General features: G+C 45.2%; 1 protein-coding gene across 1 annotated transcript in view; it reads right to left on the reverse strand.

Annotated features, from left to right (window-relative positions):
- Positions 1 to 20,800, reverse strand: part of KCTD19 (potassium channel tetramerization domain containing 19) — a 33,652-nt gene that overhangs the window by 5,579 nt on the left and 7,273 nt on the right. The window contains exons 3-8 of the mRNA XM_070500181.1: positions 7,483 to 7,633; positions 6,493 to 6,684; positions 5,106 to 5,237; positions 2,850 to 3,060; positions 1,538 to 1,698; positions 138 to 241 (exon numbers count right to left, since the gene is read on the reverse strand). Of these exons, the coding sequence (XP_070356282.1) occupies positions 138 to 241; positions 1,538 to 1,698; positions 2,850 to 3,060; positions 5,106 to 5,237; positions 6,493 to 6,684; positions 7,483 to 7,633 (951 nt within the window). The remainder of the gene's footprint in view (positions 1 to 137; positions 242 to 1,537; positions 1,699 to 2,849; positions 3,061 to 5,105; positions 5,238 to 6,492; positions 6,685 to 7,482; positions 7,634 to 20,800) is intronic.

The following is a 20,800-nucleotide window of genomic DNA, read 5'->3' on the forward strand; positions in this document are numbered from 1 at the left end:
CTTTGGGCCATGGAGCAGAGGAAAGGTCCTTGTTCTAAGCAGGTGCTGGAGGCTGTCTGAGGGTCAGGGCACAGGTTCCAATGCAGCTCAGCCACAGAAGCCAAAGGGAGAGGAGGGCAGCCCGGGGCCAGCAGTACCTTCAGCAGGGTCTGTAGGGTGGTTGCATACCAGTGGCTTCCAACATAAACTTTGATGATCTGTTGAGGGGAATACACAGTGATTTCTGCTGTCCACTCCTCATCTAAGGAAACCAATGAAAAGGAACATATCACATGACCAGAAGGGAAATTAGGTAGGGCATTTTGGTCAATAATGTATTGCATGTTAAGACTCAATATATTCATCAGTCGTATTGTGTTGCCTCCTTTGAGAAGCAGCAGAAATCCCTGACAGCAACCTTTTCTGTTACTCAGGCCTTCCCTGTGGCTTACCATACAGTTTCCTGGGTGGTGAGGTGGGTTTGGAATGGCAGCTTTGAAGGTCAGCTGGTAAGTGGGGGTGGGGAGGGTAAGCCCTCAGGAATCTCTACCCCAAGGGCACTGCTGCTCTTCCCTTGACCCACCTCTTTCAGGAAAGCTGGGCCGATGTTCCTGCCACCTCCATTACCAACTGCTTCTGGTTTCTGGCTGGGTGTGTAACTTTTCATGTGGCCACTCAGACTGGAGCTAGGAGTCCCTCTGTATGTTTGTGCTTATGGTTTGGCAAATGTCATAGAGCCAGCTCTCATCATTGTCACTTCTACAGAGACCAAGCCTCTAGGCATGTCTGGAGAGTGGGGCTTCATTCTGGGAAGATGAATCCATGACCCTTTTCTTGTGGGCGACTAGACTTAGGCTTTTTTCTGATGTTTGGGAACCAGTTTCTAATGAGCTTTGTAGTGAATCAAAGGTATATAAGTAGATTATATAACCAAGAGGTAAGAGGTGTATAATTAGATTGTGAACTCCATGAAGATAGGGACTGGGCTGTTTTGCTCTCTTCTATACCCCTAGTGTTTACTCCTGTGCTGGTATGTGGTAGGTGCTCAATAAATGTCAAATGTAGCTGAATGATAGTAATACACCTTAAACTTGACCTAAAACACTTTTTGTTAATGAGGTTATAGGCAGCTGATAAAAACAACACTGACTTTGGACTCAGATTCAAATGCCGGCGTGACCATGAGCTAACTGTAATTTGAGCAGGTTGCCTCCCTGAGCCTCTGCTTCATCTGTTAAATGGACCCAGGGACTGTTCCTCCCTAGATGGCTGAGAGGACCCAATGAGCACAGCATGTCAGCTCCCAGAGCCAGAGCAGGCATGCCCCTGGGGACCTGTGCAGTTCCACACTGGGTCAGTCTGAACTGCTCGAGGCTACTCATGGGCTGGGGTGAGGAAGGGGTGAAAGTTTCCCTTTAGGCAAAACCCACAAATCTTGGTCTGGCTTTCCTTTCCTCTTCCATCTGCTGTTCCTGGCCCTGGCCAGCCTCATCTTTCCTCTCTGATCCCCAAACCATCCCCTGATGCTGAATTAAAACTCAGAAGCTTCCTGATTTACTGAGCACATCCATGGGTGCCAGAGTCTTCGGCTCCAGATGAGTCTTCAGAGCCACTTTCATTGGCTCATAGGTGATGTCCCTCTTGTCCAGGAAGGCACAGAGCTCGTACACCTCAGAAATTGTCTCAGTCAGGGGCAGCCGGCAAGTCCCCAGCCAATTCCTGCCCAGAAGAAAGGCCTGTCACAGAGAGCCTCAGCACTGCACCCCAAGGGAGTCCAGGCTGTCAACTTTCCATGTCTGGAATGTCTTGGCCCAACACTAGCTCAAACTTGTTGTCACCGATATAATTTCCTTGATTTAACTGGAAATCTGGTGGTATCTTGTAGGAGGATAAGCTCGGACACACAGGCTTATCCTTTTTGGAGCTGAACTTGACCTTTTTCAGGAAAGCCTTCTAAATTGACTAATCACAAGCCTCCAGGTCCTGTCTCAGGTTCTAGGCCAGGGCCCAGCCACACCCTTCCCACCCCCATAAGTATCTGCCCAAGACATCTCAGTCACTATGTGGCAGTGTGCCATGATCTTGGGAGATTACTGATACCCTGTGTACCCAGAAAAGAGGGTGGGGGTCTGAACATCAACCTCCTGCCTCCAAAGGCACTTGTCTTTGCCCTCTGTGACATTCTGGGTAGGGCATCTATCCAAAGTGTATTGGGGTAAGACAGCGTTTGGGGACAGCTGACCCTCTCCCCAGGGGCTCAGGAAAATCCACTTCTACCTTTAGTTTTAGTACCAATTATTTTGTGACCCTAAGAAAGTTGCTCTACTCTGAACCTCAGTTTACCCTTCTATAAAACAGGATTGGAATTCCATGCCCCTGCACTAATGGGGACATTCTGAGCTCGTCCCTTAAGGCAAAAGCCAAGTATCACCTCCTCTGGGAAGCCTGCCTTGCCTTGCTTCTGAGGGGCACCCCTGGCTCTGGCCTCTCTGTGTGTCCACTGAGCCTCCCAAGGGTTGGGGGAGGACCTTTGTAGGAGGATCTGCATGGAGGGGGTAATACCCAGCATCCTAAGGGTTGTGACCCTGGCCTGGTCACTTAAGACCTAGCACAGGGCTAGAACCAGAGCAGTGGATTGCAGATAACAGAAATATGAAACAATCTGAAGGCTTTGAACCTTGGGAACCCTTGCACCTTGGCACCTGCCCTCTCTGAGGCACTAGCCTGGTGGTGGTGGGAGTGGCTAAAATGATGGGTTTGCCTCCAAGGACACTGTTTTCCTTTGGTTCGTGGGCAAGGCCCCAGGTTGGTTCCTACAGAAAGGCAAAGCCCAGCCTGAGTGGGACCATGTTCTTTGAGGAAGGCCTTACTTGACATGCTGGAAGAGGACCCCGTTCCCTGTGATGTACAGTCGGCTTCCATCCAGTGTGCTCTCAATGCGGAGCTGACCCAGTGCGGAGTCTGGGTACTTCACGAGCAGACCCAGGGCCATTATGTACAGTGGCTTCATGGACTCCAGGCCTGCAGCACGGCCCACCTTCCCAGGACTCGGGGGAGGACAGGAGGTCCGGGAACAGCCACCTGTGGCGGAGAGAAAGGGATGATTCCTAGACTCCTCATGGTCATAACTGTGTAACTTTGGGTCTTGCTTCCTACTGGTGCCTTAAGTTAATAGTAAAGAGGCTCAGAAGGAGGTTATTTCCCTGCAGAGCCCAAATCTGGACCTTCTCAAAATCAGTATAACTTTTTGTATACTCAGTCAGGTTTAGAGGTCAACTATGTCTTGGGCGGTGGGGCAGAGGGGGCATTAATTCACTGTATCACTAACATTTGAATTTCGGAAATTTCAGTATAGTAGTCATCTGGGCCCAGCCTCCACAGGAATCTCCCTTAATTCTAAGCTTTGCTTTCACTGTCCACAGGTAAAGATCAGCAACCACATCATACAACCCAATGTACATTACAGGCTTCCCAGATTCACAGCCCCTGGACAGAATTTTCCCCAGAGACACAATACGTGGTGTTACTTTCAGGTTGGATATATGGGTTGCTGGCTTGTGGGCAGGACTTTGTTCTCCTGTAGTGGGCACAATGCACAGCTGCTGGGTGATTTTCATGGATCATCTCCAATCTTCTGAGCAACCCTACAAGAGGGGTTGTGCTATCCTCGTACCACAGATGAGGAAACTGTGTCCTGAGAGGGTAAGTACCTTGCCCCAAACTGCAAAGCTAGGCAGAAGCAGAGGCAGAGCAGTGATTTGAGGGCAGCTCTGTCCATCTCTCAGGCTACCAGAGCTGTTTACTTCAGTTATGGTGCTTTATAGAAGGCAAAAACCACACTTTGTGTTTGGGGGTGGCTGCACGGCTTACAGGGCCCATCTCAAACATGCTTCCCTTCCATCTTCACGTAGCTCTTGTGGAGCAGGCACCACTCTACCCCTCTTTCAGTGACCGATGTTCTCTGAGGAGCAGAAGCCCTTGCAGGAGTGATTTGAACTCACATCCCCTTAAGTGGATTGTAAGACCCTGAGACAGGCTCCTAAAATCTACTGCAGGATGCTACTACCCCCAAATAGGGTATTTGCTTGGGGAGGAGGCTGGGCCTAGAGATAGGGAAAGGCCTTATTCCCATGGCATGTCTAGTGATGCACAGGCCAAACTTCACATGTGCAAGGCAGTTCTAGACATTCTCAGAATGCCAGCTGAGGCCACAATGATGTAGCTAGCTCCTTGAAACATGCACAATAGTTTCCATAGATGTGCAGGATTTGGGAAATGGGATGATGAAAGGCAAATTTAAAAAATGAGTTGGGGCCAGCCCCGTGGCCAAGTAGTTAGGTTCACACACTCCGCTTCAGCGGTCCAGGGTTTTGCCAGTTCGAATCTTGGGCGTGGACATGGCACCACTCATCAAGCCATGCTGAGGTGGCATCCCACATGCCACAACTAGAAGGACCCACAACTAAAAATACTCAACTATGTACCGAGGGCCTTTGGAGAGAAAAAGGAAAAATAAAATCTTAAGAAAAAAAGAGCAAACTAGAGTGAGGTACAGCTGGGAGCATGAAAGCCTGGACTGGACTGGGGTCAGGAAGTGTCAGGAGCAGGCAGAAATAGGCACGCAGCCAAGGGTTTCAAACTAGGGAAACAAGGAAATTGGGGAGTGGGTAAGATAACTGAATCACTCGTAGGGAATTTGCCTAAGAATTTCCCATGCCCTCCAGTTGTGCCAGGAGGAGGAAGGATGGGAGTGGGGAGTGGGTGCTGCAAGCTCCCAGTATTTCCAAAAGCAAGGCAGACCTCCCCTGCCCCATGGAAAGCCTGCCCTGGGGCCCCACCTCCTTGCCCAGGATATTCTGGCTTGGTTCCCCCACCCAGTCTGGGCTGAGCTACCAACAGCTCAGTGAGGAGGCTGAGCTGAGCAGACAGGGCACACGGGCACACAGGGTTTCAGGCTCAAATTCCTCTTCTCAGATTCTAAGTCAGCCAAAACACTCACTTCTGTCACCACCACCCAAAACCCAAAGTGGGTCATGAAGGGGAGAGGTTTGTTCTTGGCTTTTCCAGCTAAAGCTGGGACTGCCCCAGAATGTCAAGGGGAGGTCAAGGTTCCCCTGGTGACATACCCATGTCCATCCGGTACAACCTTACAGCTTCAGTGAGCTCAGGGATTTCCAGAATTTCCACTTCTGCTTCTAACACATCTATGTTGGAGAAATTGTCTGGTAGTAAAATCTTCCGTAAGCGGAGAAAATTCACTTGAAAAGCAAAGGGAAACAAAATGAGTTAACAAGGTTATTTCTGATTTAACCGTAGGTCCAGGTTTTGGTGGTTTTTTTGGTGCTGCAAGTTGTCATAGGTTCTCCTTGTTCTGAAACAATTTCTAAACATACCTGGTTAGATTAGCTTTGAGACTGTGGTTTTCAAGGTGAAAGACCCCACATTACTTTGTTTTTCTGAGTCTGAGTCCATGGGTGTGGCCTCCCGGGGCCTAGCTTGGGGCTCCCAAGCCAGGCCCTCCTGGTGAGCAGACTGGCCTTGAGGCTTACCCTGTGGTCTTGACCCAAGAGCGGGTCATTCCAAAAGCGGAGTTGTCTTGCCGCTTAGAGAGGAAGGGCCCAGCTGAGCCTTGGCTGGCAGGTGGCACTTGAAGTTTGTCCCTGCCTGGATTGCAGTGTGGGAGACAGAGATGAGCCAACGCTAATTTCCTGTGTGAATCAACTGGGAGATTCAGAAGCATATCACAGACAACTTTCCAGGTGACTATGAATATGAATGGCTGGGGTTCCAGGCATTTGGGCCCCTACTACAACTTAGGTGTTTCCTGCTGTATTCATTTAGGTGGCAGCAGCATCTTGAAATCAAAGAGGTCATTCAGTTTATACCCCACCAGAGCTCCTCCTGGGGCACTGCGGGGAGGGAGGCTCTCTTCTGTCCAGGGGTGAAGATCTCATTCCTCCTTAGGCCACTAGCTCAAGCGGATGATTCTACAATGATCCTGAGGAACCTTTCACCACCCACCCTCCTTCCCTTTTATTCGGAGTTTAGTGGAAGTGAGAGCAGGTAGGTAGGGACCATCCATTGAAACAACCCTATTTCTTCATTTTATGATGAGAGGAACTGAGACCTGGAGACCAGTTGGATACATAAGGGCAGAGCAAGAAGAGTAGCTGACTTTGGAGCCGAGCTCAGGGCCTTGCCCTTCACACCAACTCTTGTGGCCCCTGACACCACCGCAGATAGTTTGCAGTGCCCATGTACACCCAGGCCATCTGCAAATAAACAGAGAATAAAATAGCCCTGAGGCTGTTGGGAATCTAATGCTGGGAATCTGCTTGTCTCCAGGAAGGCTCTGTCATGCCTCTGCCACCTCTGCCCTTGAAAGCTCCTCAGGCCCCAAGCACCAAGCTGGGCCTCCATGGGATGTGGGTTGGGGAGGGGTGGATGGGCCCCATCAGCCCGCTCCCAACGCCTACATCCCCCACCCCTGTCACCCCAGGATAGAACAATCACCAATGAAGCGGAACTCGCTGCACTCGCACTCAATCAGGGCCACAGTTTCAGCCAGCCACAGCAGGTTGTCTTCAGTCACCAGGTTTGGATACTTGGCCACTAGGTCTAAGGGCAGGAAGCAGTAGTGCACTTCCTCTTCTGTGTCTAATAGTGGTGTGTCCATGAGCCCCAGAGGCGCCTTATCGTGTAGGCCTGGAGGAGAAAGAGCAGAGGGGTGTCACCACTTCCCAGAGGCCAGGACTCTCAGAGGCTGGCAGGGCTCTCACAGACCCAGGGGCCCCAGAGGATGCTGAAGAGATCACCCTGGAGATGGTCCCCACAGGTGCCTCCTTCTTCTCTCTCTCTCCTTTTTCAGCTGTAACCCTAAGGTTTGGCAGGAGTGTGGTGGGGAGCAGGGCATGTAAATCTATCTTTTTCTACAGTAAAGGGCAATGGGACATGTGAAATTTTGGCTTATGCACCCAAAGTCATTAAATTCATATTGGTTACCTATTTGGCTCTTTCTAATTGATCAAAACAACCATTGTGACATACAGATAAAATAGATCCTTTTTACTCTCCCAGAAGCTCAAAACTCATCTGTAATCATGAAGGGCTCTTCTGGTGTTCCAGATAGACCAATCTATGCTGCAAGGAATCCATCAGGCAGTGATCATTTGGGGACATTCCTTTTGTCTTTGTTAGAGGTGACTTGAAAGGATGGTAGAGTTCCCTGACTACTAGGATCGGGTGGAATACAGCCCAGCCTTGCGCAAGTGAACCAGTATGCAGAGGAATGAACGTGGAGGAGCATGTTTAGTTCCAGTGGGTGAGTGGCCATGGAGAGAGCATGTGGCAGAGTACAAGATCAAAGGAGATGACAGAGAGGTAGAGAAATCATCCAGAACTGGTTCAGAAATCAGGGTACTCTCTGGATTGAAGCCACTTCTGTTTGGGTGAGGAGAAGGGAAGCTGGTGTGAACTTCAGGAAGGGTCAGCCTGTGATTATACCTGTGAAGGCTGGGCTTTTTATAGGAAATTCTGAGGGTTTGCTGATACATTTCCACGTTCGCCAGTAGTTCAAAGATGCTCTCTCGGCCACAGGTATGTCTGCAGGCCGCACACGTAGATGGTGTTTTCCTTCCTTCAGATTATCTAGAGTCTGTCAGATAAAGAAGATTACTGCCTTGAAAATTCTAAACCAAGTAACTATCTACCAATTCTAGGATAAAATAGTATGTGACTTTCTTTGGTAAAGTGTTTTGAAATAAATAAGTGATTTTGTTTAGCACGATAGCACAAAAATGTAAAAATTTAGGTCTATAAGATGACATGCTGATATTCAAAATCTCAGTGACTATTTCTCTTCTTTGTGTGTGTGTGAGAGAGAGAGAGGAAGATTGGCCCTGAGCTAACATCTGTTGCCAACTTCCTCTTTTTTTTTTTTCTCCTCAAAGCCCCAGTGCATAGTTGTATATCCTAATTATAGGTCATTCTAGCTCTTCTATGTGGGATGCCACCACAGCATGGCTTGATAAGTGGTGCATAGGTCCGTACCCAGGAACTGAACTGGCAAACTCCAGGCCACCGAAGCAGAGCATGTGAACTTAACCACTACACCACCAGGCCGGCCTCAACTATTTCTCTTCTGATTTTTGAAACAAATTCTTTGGATTATAATTTTGTGTTGATGATTATAAATCTATCTTACACAATCTTAATTTATATTTAGTCATTAAAAACTTGAGATTTTCTATCATTTTCCCCTCAAGAGTTCAAAAACGCTTTTAGACCTGTTATAGTTATTGTGATCTGCCTATTGTTTGTGCTCATCCTAATCCTGGAATGTGGTCTAAGTAGGGAAATGGAGGTGGCACAGGGGACCACACTTTCCAAAGCATTTTCACATACATTCACTCAGTTACCCTGATGCAGCTCTGTGAGATAGATGTGGTGATTGTCTGCATTCCCATTTTGCTGATGAGGCAGTTGCCATCAAAGGATTAGTGACTTCCCCAAGCAGTCTTCCATGTCTAGAGTTTCTCTGCTTGAAGGAGCAAGTGACTGGGGGTGGGCTGAGGCTGGAATGGAGCACTCCAGCTAGGCAGGGCTGAAGCCCAGGGCAGGGGATGGGCTGGGTGTCTTCATGCTGTCTGCTCAGGGAGTCATTCTCTCTCAAAAGTCCTGCACAGCAGGCAGACTATCATAACATCAAGCCCATTTTTTTCTGTCCCTACCTTAGAAGAGTATTTTCCCAAGACATTTTTGGAGCTAGCTGGAAAAGTAGTCCTGTAAAGGGACCATATGCCCTACTTTTTTCTCTAAGAGCCTCATAATGAACAAAGCACCTCAGATTCAGTATGGAACTAATAAAAGAACCTGCTTCTAATTCTCAGCAACACTGGTGAAGTTCTTGTGAAGCTGCTCAAGGGAATCCCAAGCAAGGGAAGAGCCCTCTGGTGATCACGGCTATAAACTGCACCCAAATAACTGCTTCCAGTCTGCAAAAGGAGGGACCCTAGCGGAAGAAACTTCCCCCACTTTGGGCAGTTGGTGGACTTTGGGGAAGGAGTGGACAATGGTGGGTTGTGGGGAGTGCTTTCCTGGGGCACTGAACAATGGGGGAGAACAGTGCATGTGTGAAACACTGGAAGAGAGTCTCATTCATTCATTTGAGAAATACTTGCGTATCACCAGGGCCACAGTCAGATACCATGCCTGGACTCAAGGAGCTCTCAGCTTGGGGGAAAGCTGAGAAAAGACATGAAAGCCAACAATTTGCATATACTGAGATAAGAGCCAGCATCAGTTATGAAGTTTCAGGATCTCCAGGAACCCTGGGATTTCTTTCCACAGTATTAGAAGAAGATCCAAGCTTTCTTGTCCTGCTCGGGATTGCACACAACTTTAGCTTTTATGTCAAGCTGTCAGCTGTCTAGAGGAGGGAAATCAGTGAGAAATAGGTTTCTGTATGAGGGAGTGGTTGGCCTCAAGCAAAGAGGAATAAAAATGAGGTGCCAGGAAGGTGACTGAGAGGCTGGAGCAGATTCTGCATCAGTGGGTGGGCAGGATTATAGAGTTAAGATGAGGGATAGTAACCTGGCAGTATTTGTGCCAAGAAGTGGGGCAAAAAAAGGAAAATGGTGACTGTGTACAAGAGGGACAAGACAGGTAGGTAAAGATGTATACTGAGTCACCTGCCTCCATGACTTGAATGTGGCCTTGTTTAAGGCGTACGAAGGCTGAGCAAGTGAGGGAGATGAACCTAGAGCAATAAACAAGAGCCAGAGAGAGAAGAGCTCTATAAGCTGGGCTGAGGAGTTTGATTTATCCCCTAGTTAAGAGAAGCTGTGGAAAGATTTAAAGCAGGGACTGTGTTTTGACTGATACTCACACCGTCTCCACCCAGTCAGCCAGCAAGTCCTATGACTCCATCTCCTACTCTCTGCTCCACCCTTTCTCTCCTTTCCCTTCCCCTAGTCCTGGTCCCTTCATCCCCAGGCACTTTCCACACAGTGATCTTTCAAATAAACAAATGAGTCTAATCACTCCCCATTACCTATGGGATCAAGTCCAAATTCTCCTTAGCGTTGCACATAAGATCCTTCACAATCAATGGAGGCAGCAGGGTAAACACAAACCACAGGGCCTTGAATTCAGACAGACTGGGGTTTGAATCTTGACTGTCATTTAAGAGCTAACATTTGTTGCCTAGGCACGTTTAACTGAATCCTGCTAATGTCCCCTCACCCACAAAGTAGGCTCTGATATTATCACTCCCTTTTATTTTTATTTTTTTAATTAATTTATTTTTTGCAGGGGGAGATTTGCCCTAAGCTAATATCTGTTGCCAATCATCCTCCTTTTTTCTTCTTCCTCCCCTCCCCCCAAAGCCCCAGTACATAGTTATGTATACTTATAAGTTCTTCTGGTTCTTCTATGTGAGCTGCTGCCACAGCATGGCTACTGACAGATGAGTGGTGTGGTTCTACACCCTGGAACCAAACCTGGGCTGCTGAAGTGGAGCATGCTGAACTTTAACTGCTAGGCCATCAGGGCTGGCTCTACCACTCCCTTTTTAGCAAATGGGGAACAAGACCCAGGAAGAGAAAGAGCACTCAGTGCCCCAGCTAAGTGGAGATGCTGGGAATGGAACCCAGGACTCTAGAGCCTGTGCTCCTTTTTTTTTTTTTTTTTGAGGAAGATTAGCCCTGAGCTAACTACTGCCAGTCCTCCTCTTTTTGCTGAGGAAGACTGGCCCCGAGCTAACATCCGTGCCCATCTTCCTCTACTTTATATATGGGATGCCTACCACAGCATGGCTTGCCAAGCAGTGCCATGTCTGCACCCGGGATCCGAACTGGAGAACCCCCGGCCACCGAAGCGGAAGGTGCAAACTTAACCACTGCACCACCGGGCTGGCCTCTAGAGCCCGTGCTTTTAACAACTGCTCTTAACCAGCTACCTCCCACTTGTCACCTAACCTCTCCAAGCCTCAGGTTCCTCACATGCAAAGTGGAGATAGTAAAATCTGGAAAGTGTTGTAAGGATTAAAGAAATAATATAAACGTTAAATTTCCTTCCTCTTAGTGGTCAGATCCCAAACCACCTTTCAAGCTTCATCTCCCACTATTCTTTCTGCACCTACTTCATCAGTGACATCACTTCATCAGTAAACTCCACAAAGCTCCAAAGACACACCAAAGACACGCCTCCTCAACTTTATGTATACTGTTCCTTCTGCCCAGAATACTTCCCTCCTCCTTTCTCTGCCTAGACACCTAGAGCTTCCCCCAGCCAGAGTGGGTCAGCCTCCTCCTTTGTCCCCACAGATGCCTGAAAACTTCTCTGTCTAGGCCTCTGGCATAGTTTCAGCCTGTCCTCCCCCGTCTACCAAGGATCCTGGAGGAAGGACTGGGTTGGTGCATCCTTAGCTTCTAGTCTAGAACCTAGTGTGTATTAAGTTCTCAGAACTGCTGTATTAAATGAAAGAATGCACAAAAATAGAGGACTGAACAGTTGAGTCTCCTGGAAATAAAAGCAAAATGAGACATGGGGGAACCCAAAAGGAGCTGGCAGAGAAGCAGACTGCACTCATAAAAACTAAGAAAGATGGGGCTGGCCCCGTGGCAGAGTGGTTAAGTTTGCATGCTCCGCTGCAGGCAGCCCAGTGTTTCGTCGGTTCGAATCCTGGGCGAAGACATGGCACCGCTCATCAGGCCATGCCGAGGTGGCATCCCACATGCCACAACTAGAAGGACCCACAACTAAGAATATACAACTATGTACCGGGGGCTTTGGGGAGAAAAAGGAAAAATTAAAAATCTTTAAAAAAAGAAAAAAAAAAAAAACACTAAGAAAGATGCTGAGTATCCAAAACCATAGGAAAAGCCAGCACAGGATTACAATGAGCAGAGCCCAGAGAGTTCAGAGGGCAATGAAGACAGCAATTCCAACTTGGGACCTGGAGTTGGGAGGGAAGATCTAAATGGGAGAGGGACGGGGACAAAGGAGGAGAGGGAGACAGGATGACAGGAAGAAAGGGCCAGCTTGGGTCTGATTGATGACAAATCAAAAGACGTTGGGTAAAGTAGCAAGAAAAGAGAGTGAAACTGGGGAGATTCTGCAAGAGATGTCATACAATTCCAAGGCCATGCTAAGCTGACTGCGTCACAGGAAGTTGAACCTGCCATTTACTTCACCTGCAGATTCAAATCCCCAGATTCTATCTCAGTGGAGGAAACAATGGTGTCCTTGAAGAATTCTAAATTGGCCACTGTGGAAGGGGTATATTGGGGGAGGAAAATCCCTGCTTGGGAGAACAATCCGTTTGAGGATGGGCCTGGATGCCCTATTTGGAGGTACTGCTTGATACCCAGGTGTGTCCTTTAAGGCAAGTCAGTAATGACAGTCCAACCAGCTTGAGAGATGGATGTGCTAGTTGAGGAGAGAACAATCTATTTCGCAGAAATGAAATCTCCATGTTGTGCTACTTCCACTAATGTTAAGTGTGAACAGTACCCTTTTCCCCAAGAAAGGTGTGTTTGACAAATCTTTAAAAAGAAAAAGAAAACAAATAAATAAACCCCCAAAGATTGCAATTCCTGCCAGTCAAGTCATGCTGCATGCACTAGGCCCAGGAGCCTCAACTAGGTTTTTTTCTAACTCTAGGTTTTCTAAACTCTCTCAGTCAATCCTTGCTCTGACTTCTAGAAATACAAAGCCTTCTACACATAGGAAGCCATTTGGGTACTGTAAGAATTCACAGAAAGCATTCCCTAATCTCCTCACTCTACTGTTTTGTTCTCAATAACACCTACTTATTTACTGTCTGCCAGTCTCCCCTAATAGATATAACCTCTAGACCACAAGGACCCTGACTATTTTGTTCTCTGCTGTACTTCCAGCACCCACAACAGCCCCTGTGGGGTCACAATACGATTTTGTGGAATGAACAAATGAATGAGTGAAGAGCACTTCGACAGCCTAGGCATCCAGCCATCCTTTGGCTGCGCGGACTGAAATTGCCACAGAGTGTGGGGCTGCTCTTCTATGGACTTCGATTCCACTTCTATCTGCCTAAATATTACTTCTAGAACTTTTACTCTTCATATGCTATGACCCAGAAAGTTATTAGAGGAAGGATTTCTTTAGGGAAATACAGAACTGAATTCAGATGGCTAATTGCTAACACAAGGATAATTAATGTTGTTTTTGGCCTAGATAGTAGTGAAAAAAATACATCACAAGCAAAATAAGACTGATGGCGCGGGGGCGAGTGTGTATGTGTATGTGTATCGTTGCCAAAAGATGGCTGACAAATGCACTACTGGCAGAGCTTTGGGACTTAACGGAGGTTTTCCTAAGCAGCAGCAGTAGTGCTCAGAGATGCCCCATGTTCTGATGTGGGCTATTGAAAGGCATATGATGGTAAAGGAGCTTAGGGGAGCTTCCAAATCTCCAACTGCCTTGTAAAGACAAGGGAGCCAGCACCACATTGAAGCTGGAGGGAAGACGGCTGATAGAACAAAAGGATGTACAGAACAGCAGTCAGCAAAAGAAGCCAAATAAGACACAGCTATCAGCATCTCGAACCTGCCCCTCCACTGCCAGCTCCAGTCCCCCCACCCTGCAGAAGTAGATTCAGTCTTCACAGGTCATCTTGGGTACATCATTCAATGTCCTCTCAGCAGGTGTTTATTAAACTTGTTACAGGCTAGGTACTGTGAGAGATGCTAGGAATGCAAACATGAAGAGAAAATAGGCTAACGAGGGAGAAAGACATATGAATACATCATCCCAAAAGAATTAGCACTGATATAGGAGAAGAATTATCTGTGTTATGAGAGCAAAGAGATAAAAACTAGCCTGGAAATGTCAGGCTAGGCTTTCCATGGGCCACATTTAGGCTAAATGTTAAAGGGCAAGCATTCTAGGAAGAGGGAAGAGCAAGTAAAAAGGTATGGAGAGAAGGCATATGGGGTGCTTAGGGACATAGCTGAACTTCCAAGTGGGTATGCATGGGTGTGCCCAGGCATGCATGTAGGTGTGTGTATGTGTCAGGATATGAGCCAGGACAAGCAGATGGCCATCCTGTGAGGAGCCCTGATGCCATCCATGTCCAGGTGTTTACACTTGAGTTGTCCACTTACCCATATCCACAGACAAGCTATACTGTTGGGATGAATGTCTGTTGTTTGTGTAATCTTCCTTTCCAAGATCACAGTGGTAATCTCTCTTCACATTGTGAGTAATAGGAAATGTGAGATTGTCACTGGTCTATTTTCATAAAAGCATCATTTGTGTGATCAACATAAAAACTCCCTGGCTCCCTTAAGCACATGGAGCGCAGGTGTATTTGGGCTGCTTGCTGGTAGCAGAATGCTCACAGCTGGAACAATTTAAGTTTCCAAACTTAGAAGTTCTCAGAAGGCAGTGAAAAAGGAAACATAAGTAGTATGTACTGACAACATACTAACTCCTCAGTGGACTTTGTCTGCCCTGAACCTTGAACCCTTGTGAATGACCCTGAAGGGAAATTTCATACTCTGCAGTAGCAGTTATGACTCCCAACTAGGCTGATAGCATGTGAGAGGCTGGGAGCAGTTTATGTTAAATATAGGCAAAGGAGACTTCCCAAAGTACACAGAAAGTTCTAGGAAGCATTGTGATGTTAAGGTACAGACCTGTCATGACTACTTTGTATTTCCCCTGTGAACAAGATATGACATTCCTACGCATCCAGGCTCATGGATTTACATCAGCTTTGATGACTCTCAAATTTGTATCTCTAGACTCGACGGCTCCCATAAATTCCAGACCTAGACATCTAGCTGCCTCCTCACCATCACCACTGGATGTTTAGTAAGCACCCTTTTCTTGCCTCTCAAACTTAACACAATTCAAATCGTAACTCCTGATTTTTCCTCCTAAACGTGCACGTCCCTCAGGAGCCACCATTAGCTGATTGCTCAGGATACAAACAAAGGAGTTATCCATTCTCTCTCACCCTAGCTCCGATTCATCAGCAAACCCTGTCAGTTCTATTACCAAGACATATCCAGAATTTGAACACTTCTAACTCCACTATTACCACCTTAGACCAAACCACCAGTATCTTTCATCTGGATGCTGCAGGAGCCTCCAAACTGGTCTTCCTGCTTCCTCCCTTGCTCCTCTAGAGTCTAGGCCAACAGTCAGCCAATTTTTTCTGTAAAAAGCCAGATAGTAAATTGTTTAGGTTTTGAGAATATGATCCCTGTTGCAACTATTCAACTCTGTATTGTAGCTCAAGAGCAGCCATAGACAATATATAAACAAATGAGCATGGCTGTGTTCCAATAAAACTTTGTTAATGGACACTGAAATTTGAATTTCATATAATTCTTATATGCCACAAAATATTTTTCTTTTGACTTTTTTTCAACCAATTAAAAATATAAAGGGGCTGACCCCGTGGCCGAGTGGTTAAGTTCGTGCGCTCCGCTGCAGGCGGCCCAGTGTTTCGTTGGTTCGAATCCTGGGCGCGGACATGGCACTGCTCATCAAACCACGCTGAGGCAGCGTCCCACATGCCACAACTAGAGGGACCCACAACAAAGAATGTACAACTATGTACCAGGGGGCTTTGGGGAGAAAAAGGAAAAAATAAAAAATCTTTAAAAAAAAAAAAATATATAAAAACCATTCTTAGGTTCATAGGCCATACAAAAAGGGTAGTGGGCTGGATTTGATCCCTGGGCTGTGGTTTGCTGACTCCTGGTCTAAAGTCAAGCCAGAAGTAAATGATTTTTTTATAGCTTTATTGAAATATATTTCATATTAAATAAAATGTAAATAAACTTCACATATATAACATAAATGATAAAATTTACCCATTTAAATTGTACAGTTCAATGGTTTTTACTATGTTCACAGAGTTGTACAACCATCACCACAATCTATTTCAACACCCTAAAAAGAAACCCTGCACCCATTAACAGTCACTGCCCATTCCTGCTCACCCTACTCTTCCCACACTGTACCTCAGCCCTAGGCAACCACTAATTTTTCTGTCCCTATAACTTGCCTATCCTGAACATTTTATATAAATGGAATCATACAATATATGGTCCTTTGTGTCTGGCTTCTTCCACTTAGCATGTTTCAAAGTTCATCCTTGTTGTTACTGATATATGTATCAGTACTTCATTCCTTTTTATTGACAAATAATATTCCCTTATATGAATATATATTTTGTTTGTCTATTCATCAGCCAATGAACATATGGGTTGTTTCCACTTATTGGCTATTATGAATAACACTGCTATGAACATTTGTCTACAAGTTTTTGTGTGGACATAGGTTTTAATTTCTCTTGAGGATATACGTAGGAGTGGAACTGTTGGGTCATATGGTAATTTTATGTTTAACTTTTTGAGGAACCGCCAGACTGTTTTCCAAAGAGGCTGTACAAATTTACATTCCCATCAGCAGTGTATGAGGGTTCCAACTTTTCCACATCCTTGCCAACACCTGTTATTGTTTTTTTGATGACAGGCATCTTAGTGGGTGTGAAGTAGTATCTCATTGTGGTTTTTTAATTTTTTTTTTTGAGGAAGATCAGCCCTGAGCTAACGTCTGCTGCCAATCATCCTCTTTTTACTGAGGAAGACTGGCCCTGAGCTAACATCCGTGCCCATCTTCCTCTATTTTTTATGTGGGATGCCTGCCACAGCATGGCTTGCCAAGCGGTGCCACGTCTGCACCTGGTAACCAAACTGGTGAACCCCGGGCCACCGAAGCGGAACGTGTGAACCTAACCGCTGTGCCACCAGGCTGGCCCTCATTGTGGTTTTGATTTGCATTTCCCTGATGGGTAATGATGTTGAGCACCTTTCATGTGCTTATTGCCCATTTGTATATCTTCTTTGGGGAAACGTCTATTCAAAGCTTTTGCTCATTTTTAAATTTGATTATCTTTTTGTTGTTTAGTTATAAGAGTTCTTTATATATTCTGGATACAGATCCCTTATCAGATATGTGATTTGCAAATATTTTGTTCCATTCTGTGGGTTGTCTTTTCACTTTTTTTTTTGGTATTATACACTGTATTTTTTTACTGAGTTAACATTGATTTATGACATTATATAGATTTCAGATATACATCATTATAATTCAACTTCTGTAGGCACCATATCATGTTCACCACCAAAAATCTAGTTTCCATCTGTCACTGTACAAGTGACCCCCTTTACCTATTTTGCCGTAATCCCTACCTATCTGGAAACCACCAAACGGTTTTCTGTATCTATATGTTGTTGTTTTTTGTTCTTTTTAAAGATTGGCACCTGAGCTAATAACTGTTGCCAATCTTTTTTTTTTTTTTTTCTGTTTTTTATCCCCAAATCCCCCTAGTACATAGTTGTATATTTTAGTTGTGGGTCCTTCTAGTTGTGGCATGTGGGACGCTGCCTCAGTGTGGCCTGACGAGCAGTGCCATGTCCATGCCCAGGATCCGAACCAGCAAAACCCCAGGCCGCCAAAGTGGAGCCTGCAAACTTAACCACTCGGCTACGGGGCCGGCCCCTGTTGTTGTTTTTTTAATCTTCCAAATATGACTGAACTCATACAGTATCTTTCTCCACCTGTCTCAAATGGCAAGATTTCATCTTTTTCTATGGCTGAGTAGTAGTCCATTATGTACATATACCACATCTTCTTTATCCATTCATCTGTCCATAGGCACTTAGATTGTGTCTTTTCACTTTCTTGATGGTGTCCTTTGAAGCACGAAAGTTTTTAATTTTCATGAAGTCTAAATTATCTATTTTTTTCTTTGGTTGCTTGTGCTTTTGATGTTGTATCTGAAAAACCATTGCTTAACCCAAGGTCCAATGATCTTTTTAAAACTTTTTTGTCAGTTTAATTCTTTCTTTAAACATCTCCAAAAGCTAACCATAACATTTAGAATAGATCCTGTGTCTTCAACGTGGCCTGTAAGACTCTGTAAGATCTCAACCCTGGCTTCCTCTGACCTTGTTGTCTACCTTTGGCATCTCCTTACCTTTTATTACACCTGATGATGGCCTCTGAATATTCCTCTCCCAAGCCACTCTAACCTCAGGGCATTTGTGTTTGCTGTTCCTGACCACTTTTTCTAAAGGAGAAGTTTCCTTGGCCTCAGTCACTCCCTATCTCCTTACCACATACTACACATCTATCTGTACATTAAAAAACAAGCAGATTAGGTATAAATATTTTATTCTTTCATAAATTCCAGTACCATAAGGGCAGTGACTGATACACAATATATAATAAATGTTAGAATCAAGATAATAATAGGTATCAAGTGTGCCCTTTGTAGGCCAAAGCTACAGGCTGGGGGAAGGTAGCGTGGGCAGGTGAAGTGGGGGGTGGGAGAGATAAGTGGTGAGGATAGGGGGATGAGGAGGGGTAGAGAACAGAGCAGCAGTGTGAGCCCAGCTGCCTGTCCTCCAGAGACTTCCCATCTCATACTGCTTGTTGGTATCTTCTACATGGCTTTCCAACAAAGCATACTATATTACAGATAATCCTGAGTAGGATATGCCACTTGTTGAGTACAGGGGAACTTCAGTTAGCGGGACACAAAGTCCCACTTTTATTGTTAGGGGCTAAATCTGAAAGACTCTATAGTGAGGAGCACTAACAGTTTAGAACAGTTTAGATATATGCTGTCCAATATGATAGCTACTAGTCACATATGGCTATTGAGTACTTGAAATGTGATAGTCTGAATTTGAGATGTGCTAGAAGTGTAAAACACACATCAGATTTTGAAGACAGTACAAAAAAAGAATGTAAAATCTATCAATTTAAAAATATTGACTACATGTTGAAATGATAGTATTTTAAGTAGATTGGGTTAAATAAAATATATTATTAAAATTAATGTCACCTTTTATTTTTTAAAATGTGGCTACTAGAAAACTTGAAATTATACATGTGATTCACATTATATTTTTATTGGATCATCCCATGTGTGCCTTAAAACCCATAGGAATAATGCCTGGTATCCAGAATACTTTCAGTAAATACTGGTTGAATGCATTAAGTTAGGATGCCCAAGAAGAGTCTTTAGACTAACCATTGGCAAACTCTATTTTCTTCAAGCAAACTGTTTGTGCATTTAGGCAAGAACCTGAGTATCTGGACAGGCCTTAGAAGTGGGGAAAGTGATGGAAATGTGTGAGGCTGATGATTTGCTTGAGACAGCTGTTGATTCTCCAGCTGTATTTACACCCTGTTTCAATGAATAAACACCACTTCAGTTGCGCCAGCCTAAATGTTTATTTCTTTGAAAACACCATTTCCAAAGCATAAGCACTTGTTTTACAGTCTGTTTCAGGGAGGCAGATCCACATGATTCTTCAAATACTTCTACTGTTCACACAACTTGGAACTTTGGAATTGGATCAACTCATTGGCCTCTGAGTTCTTACCTCCCATTTAGAAGTTGCTTCCCAGATATATTTTGTTTCAATTTGGGAAGTGAGGACAGCAAAGGAGTTGAAGGACTTGAAAAACTCTATAATAGGTTCATGTTCTTTAAAATAGTTCTTCAAAAAGTTGCCTTGATTTTCTGCAATGAACAAGTGACTCCCACCTTTTCCCCATAAAATGGTGCCTTGGTATAGAGTCATCAGCAATCCTGCCATGCCAGGCCATTTAAGTAATTTTGAAGCCATTTGTAAGCAATTCTAGTACATTCCTGGGGTAGTTGAAAAAATTTTTATTTCATATAAGTAGCTTTAAAAAAAAAATAAAAGGGGGCCGGCCCCGTGGCCGAGTGGTTAAGTTCGAGCGCTCCGCTGCAGGCCGCCAGGGTTTCGCTGGTTCGGATCCTGGGCGCGGACATGGCACCGCTCGTCAGGCCACGTTGAGGCGGCGTCCCATATGCCACAACTGGAAGGACCTGCAACTAAGATATACAACTATGTACCGGGGGGATTTGGGGAGATAAAGCAGAAAAACAATAAATAAATAAAAAAGAAAAAGAAAAGAATACTACAACAATGTGCACTGGATTATGTCAAGGGTTTTGATCTCCAAATATATAACTTTTTTTTTTTAAGATTTTTATTTTTCCTTTTTCTCCCCAAAGCCCCCCGGTACATAGTTGTGTATTTTAGTTGTGAGTCCTTCTAGTTGTGCTATGTGTGACGCCACCTCAGTGTGGCCTGATGAGAGGTGCCATGTCCGCGCCCAGAATCCAAACCAGTGAAACCCAGGGCTGCGGAAGCGGAGTGTGCCAACTTAATCACTTGGCCATGGGGCCGGCCCCCAAATATATAATTTTTAAAACATTGAATTATTTAGTAAGGAGTGTCTATAAAAACATGCATTAGGAAATGTTCTCATTCCTATAAGACCCAGATATGTACAGTCTACCTCAATTTTCTTCTAAGAGGTGTTGGGAGGCACAGTTGGTAGTGCACTGAGCTGCACTGTAGATTGTTGGTCAGTGCTTTCTGAGATGGAATAAAAAACACCTTGTCCAGTGGGATTAATATGGAGCATGGCCAATGGTCCTTCCCAGTTATAATATTTAGTTTTTCCAGGTTAAAAAAAAATCATTGTTCAAAAACTAAGAATAAACTACTTAATTGGGGCCAGCCCCGTGGCTGAGTGGTTAAGTTCATGCACTCCGCTTCGGAGGCCCAGGGTTTCACCAGTTCGGATCCTGGGCCTGGACATGGCACCGCTCGTCAAGCCATGCTGAGGCGGTGTCCCACATACCACAACTAGAAGGACCCACAACTAAAAATAAATAAATAAATAAATAAAATTTTAAAAAAGAAAAAAAAAA

The sequence above is a fragment of the Equus asinus genome, chromosome 28, assembly GCF_041296235.1.
Source record: "Equus asinus isolate D_3611 breed Donkey chromosome 28, EquAss-T2T_v2, whole genome shotgun sequence".
NCBI lineage: Eukaryota > Metazoa > Chordata > Mammalia > Perissodactyla > Equidae > Equus > Equus asinus.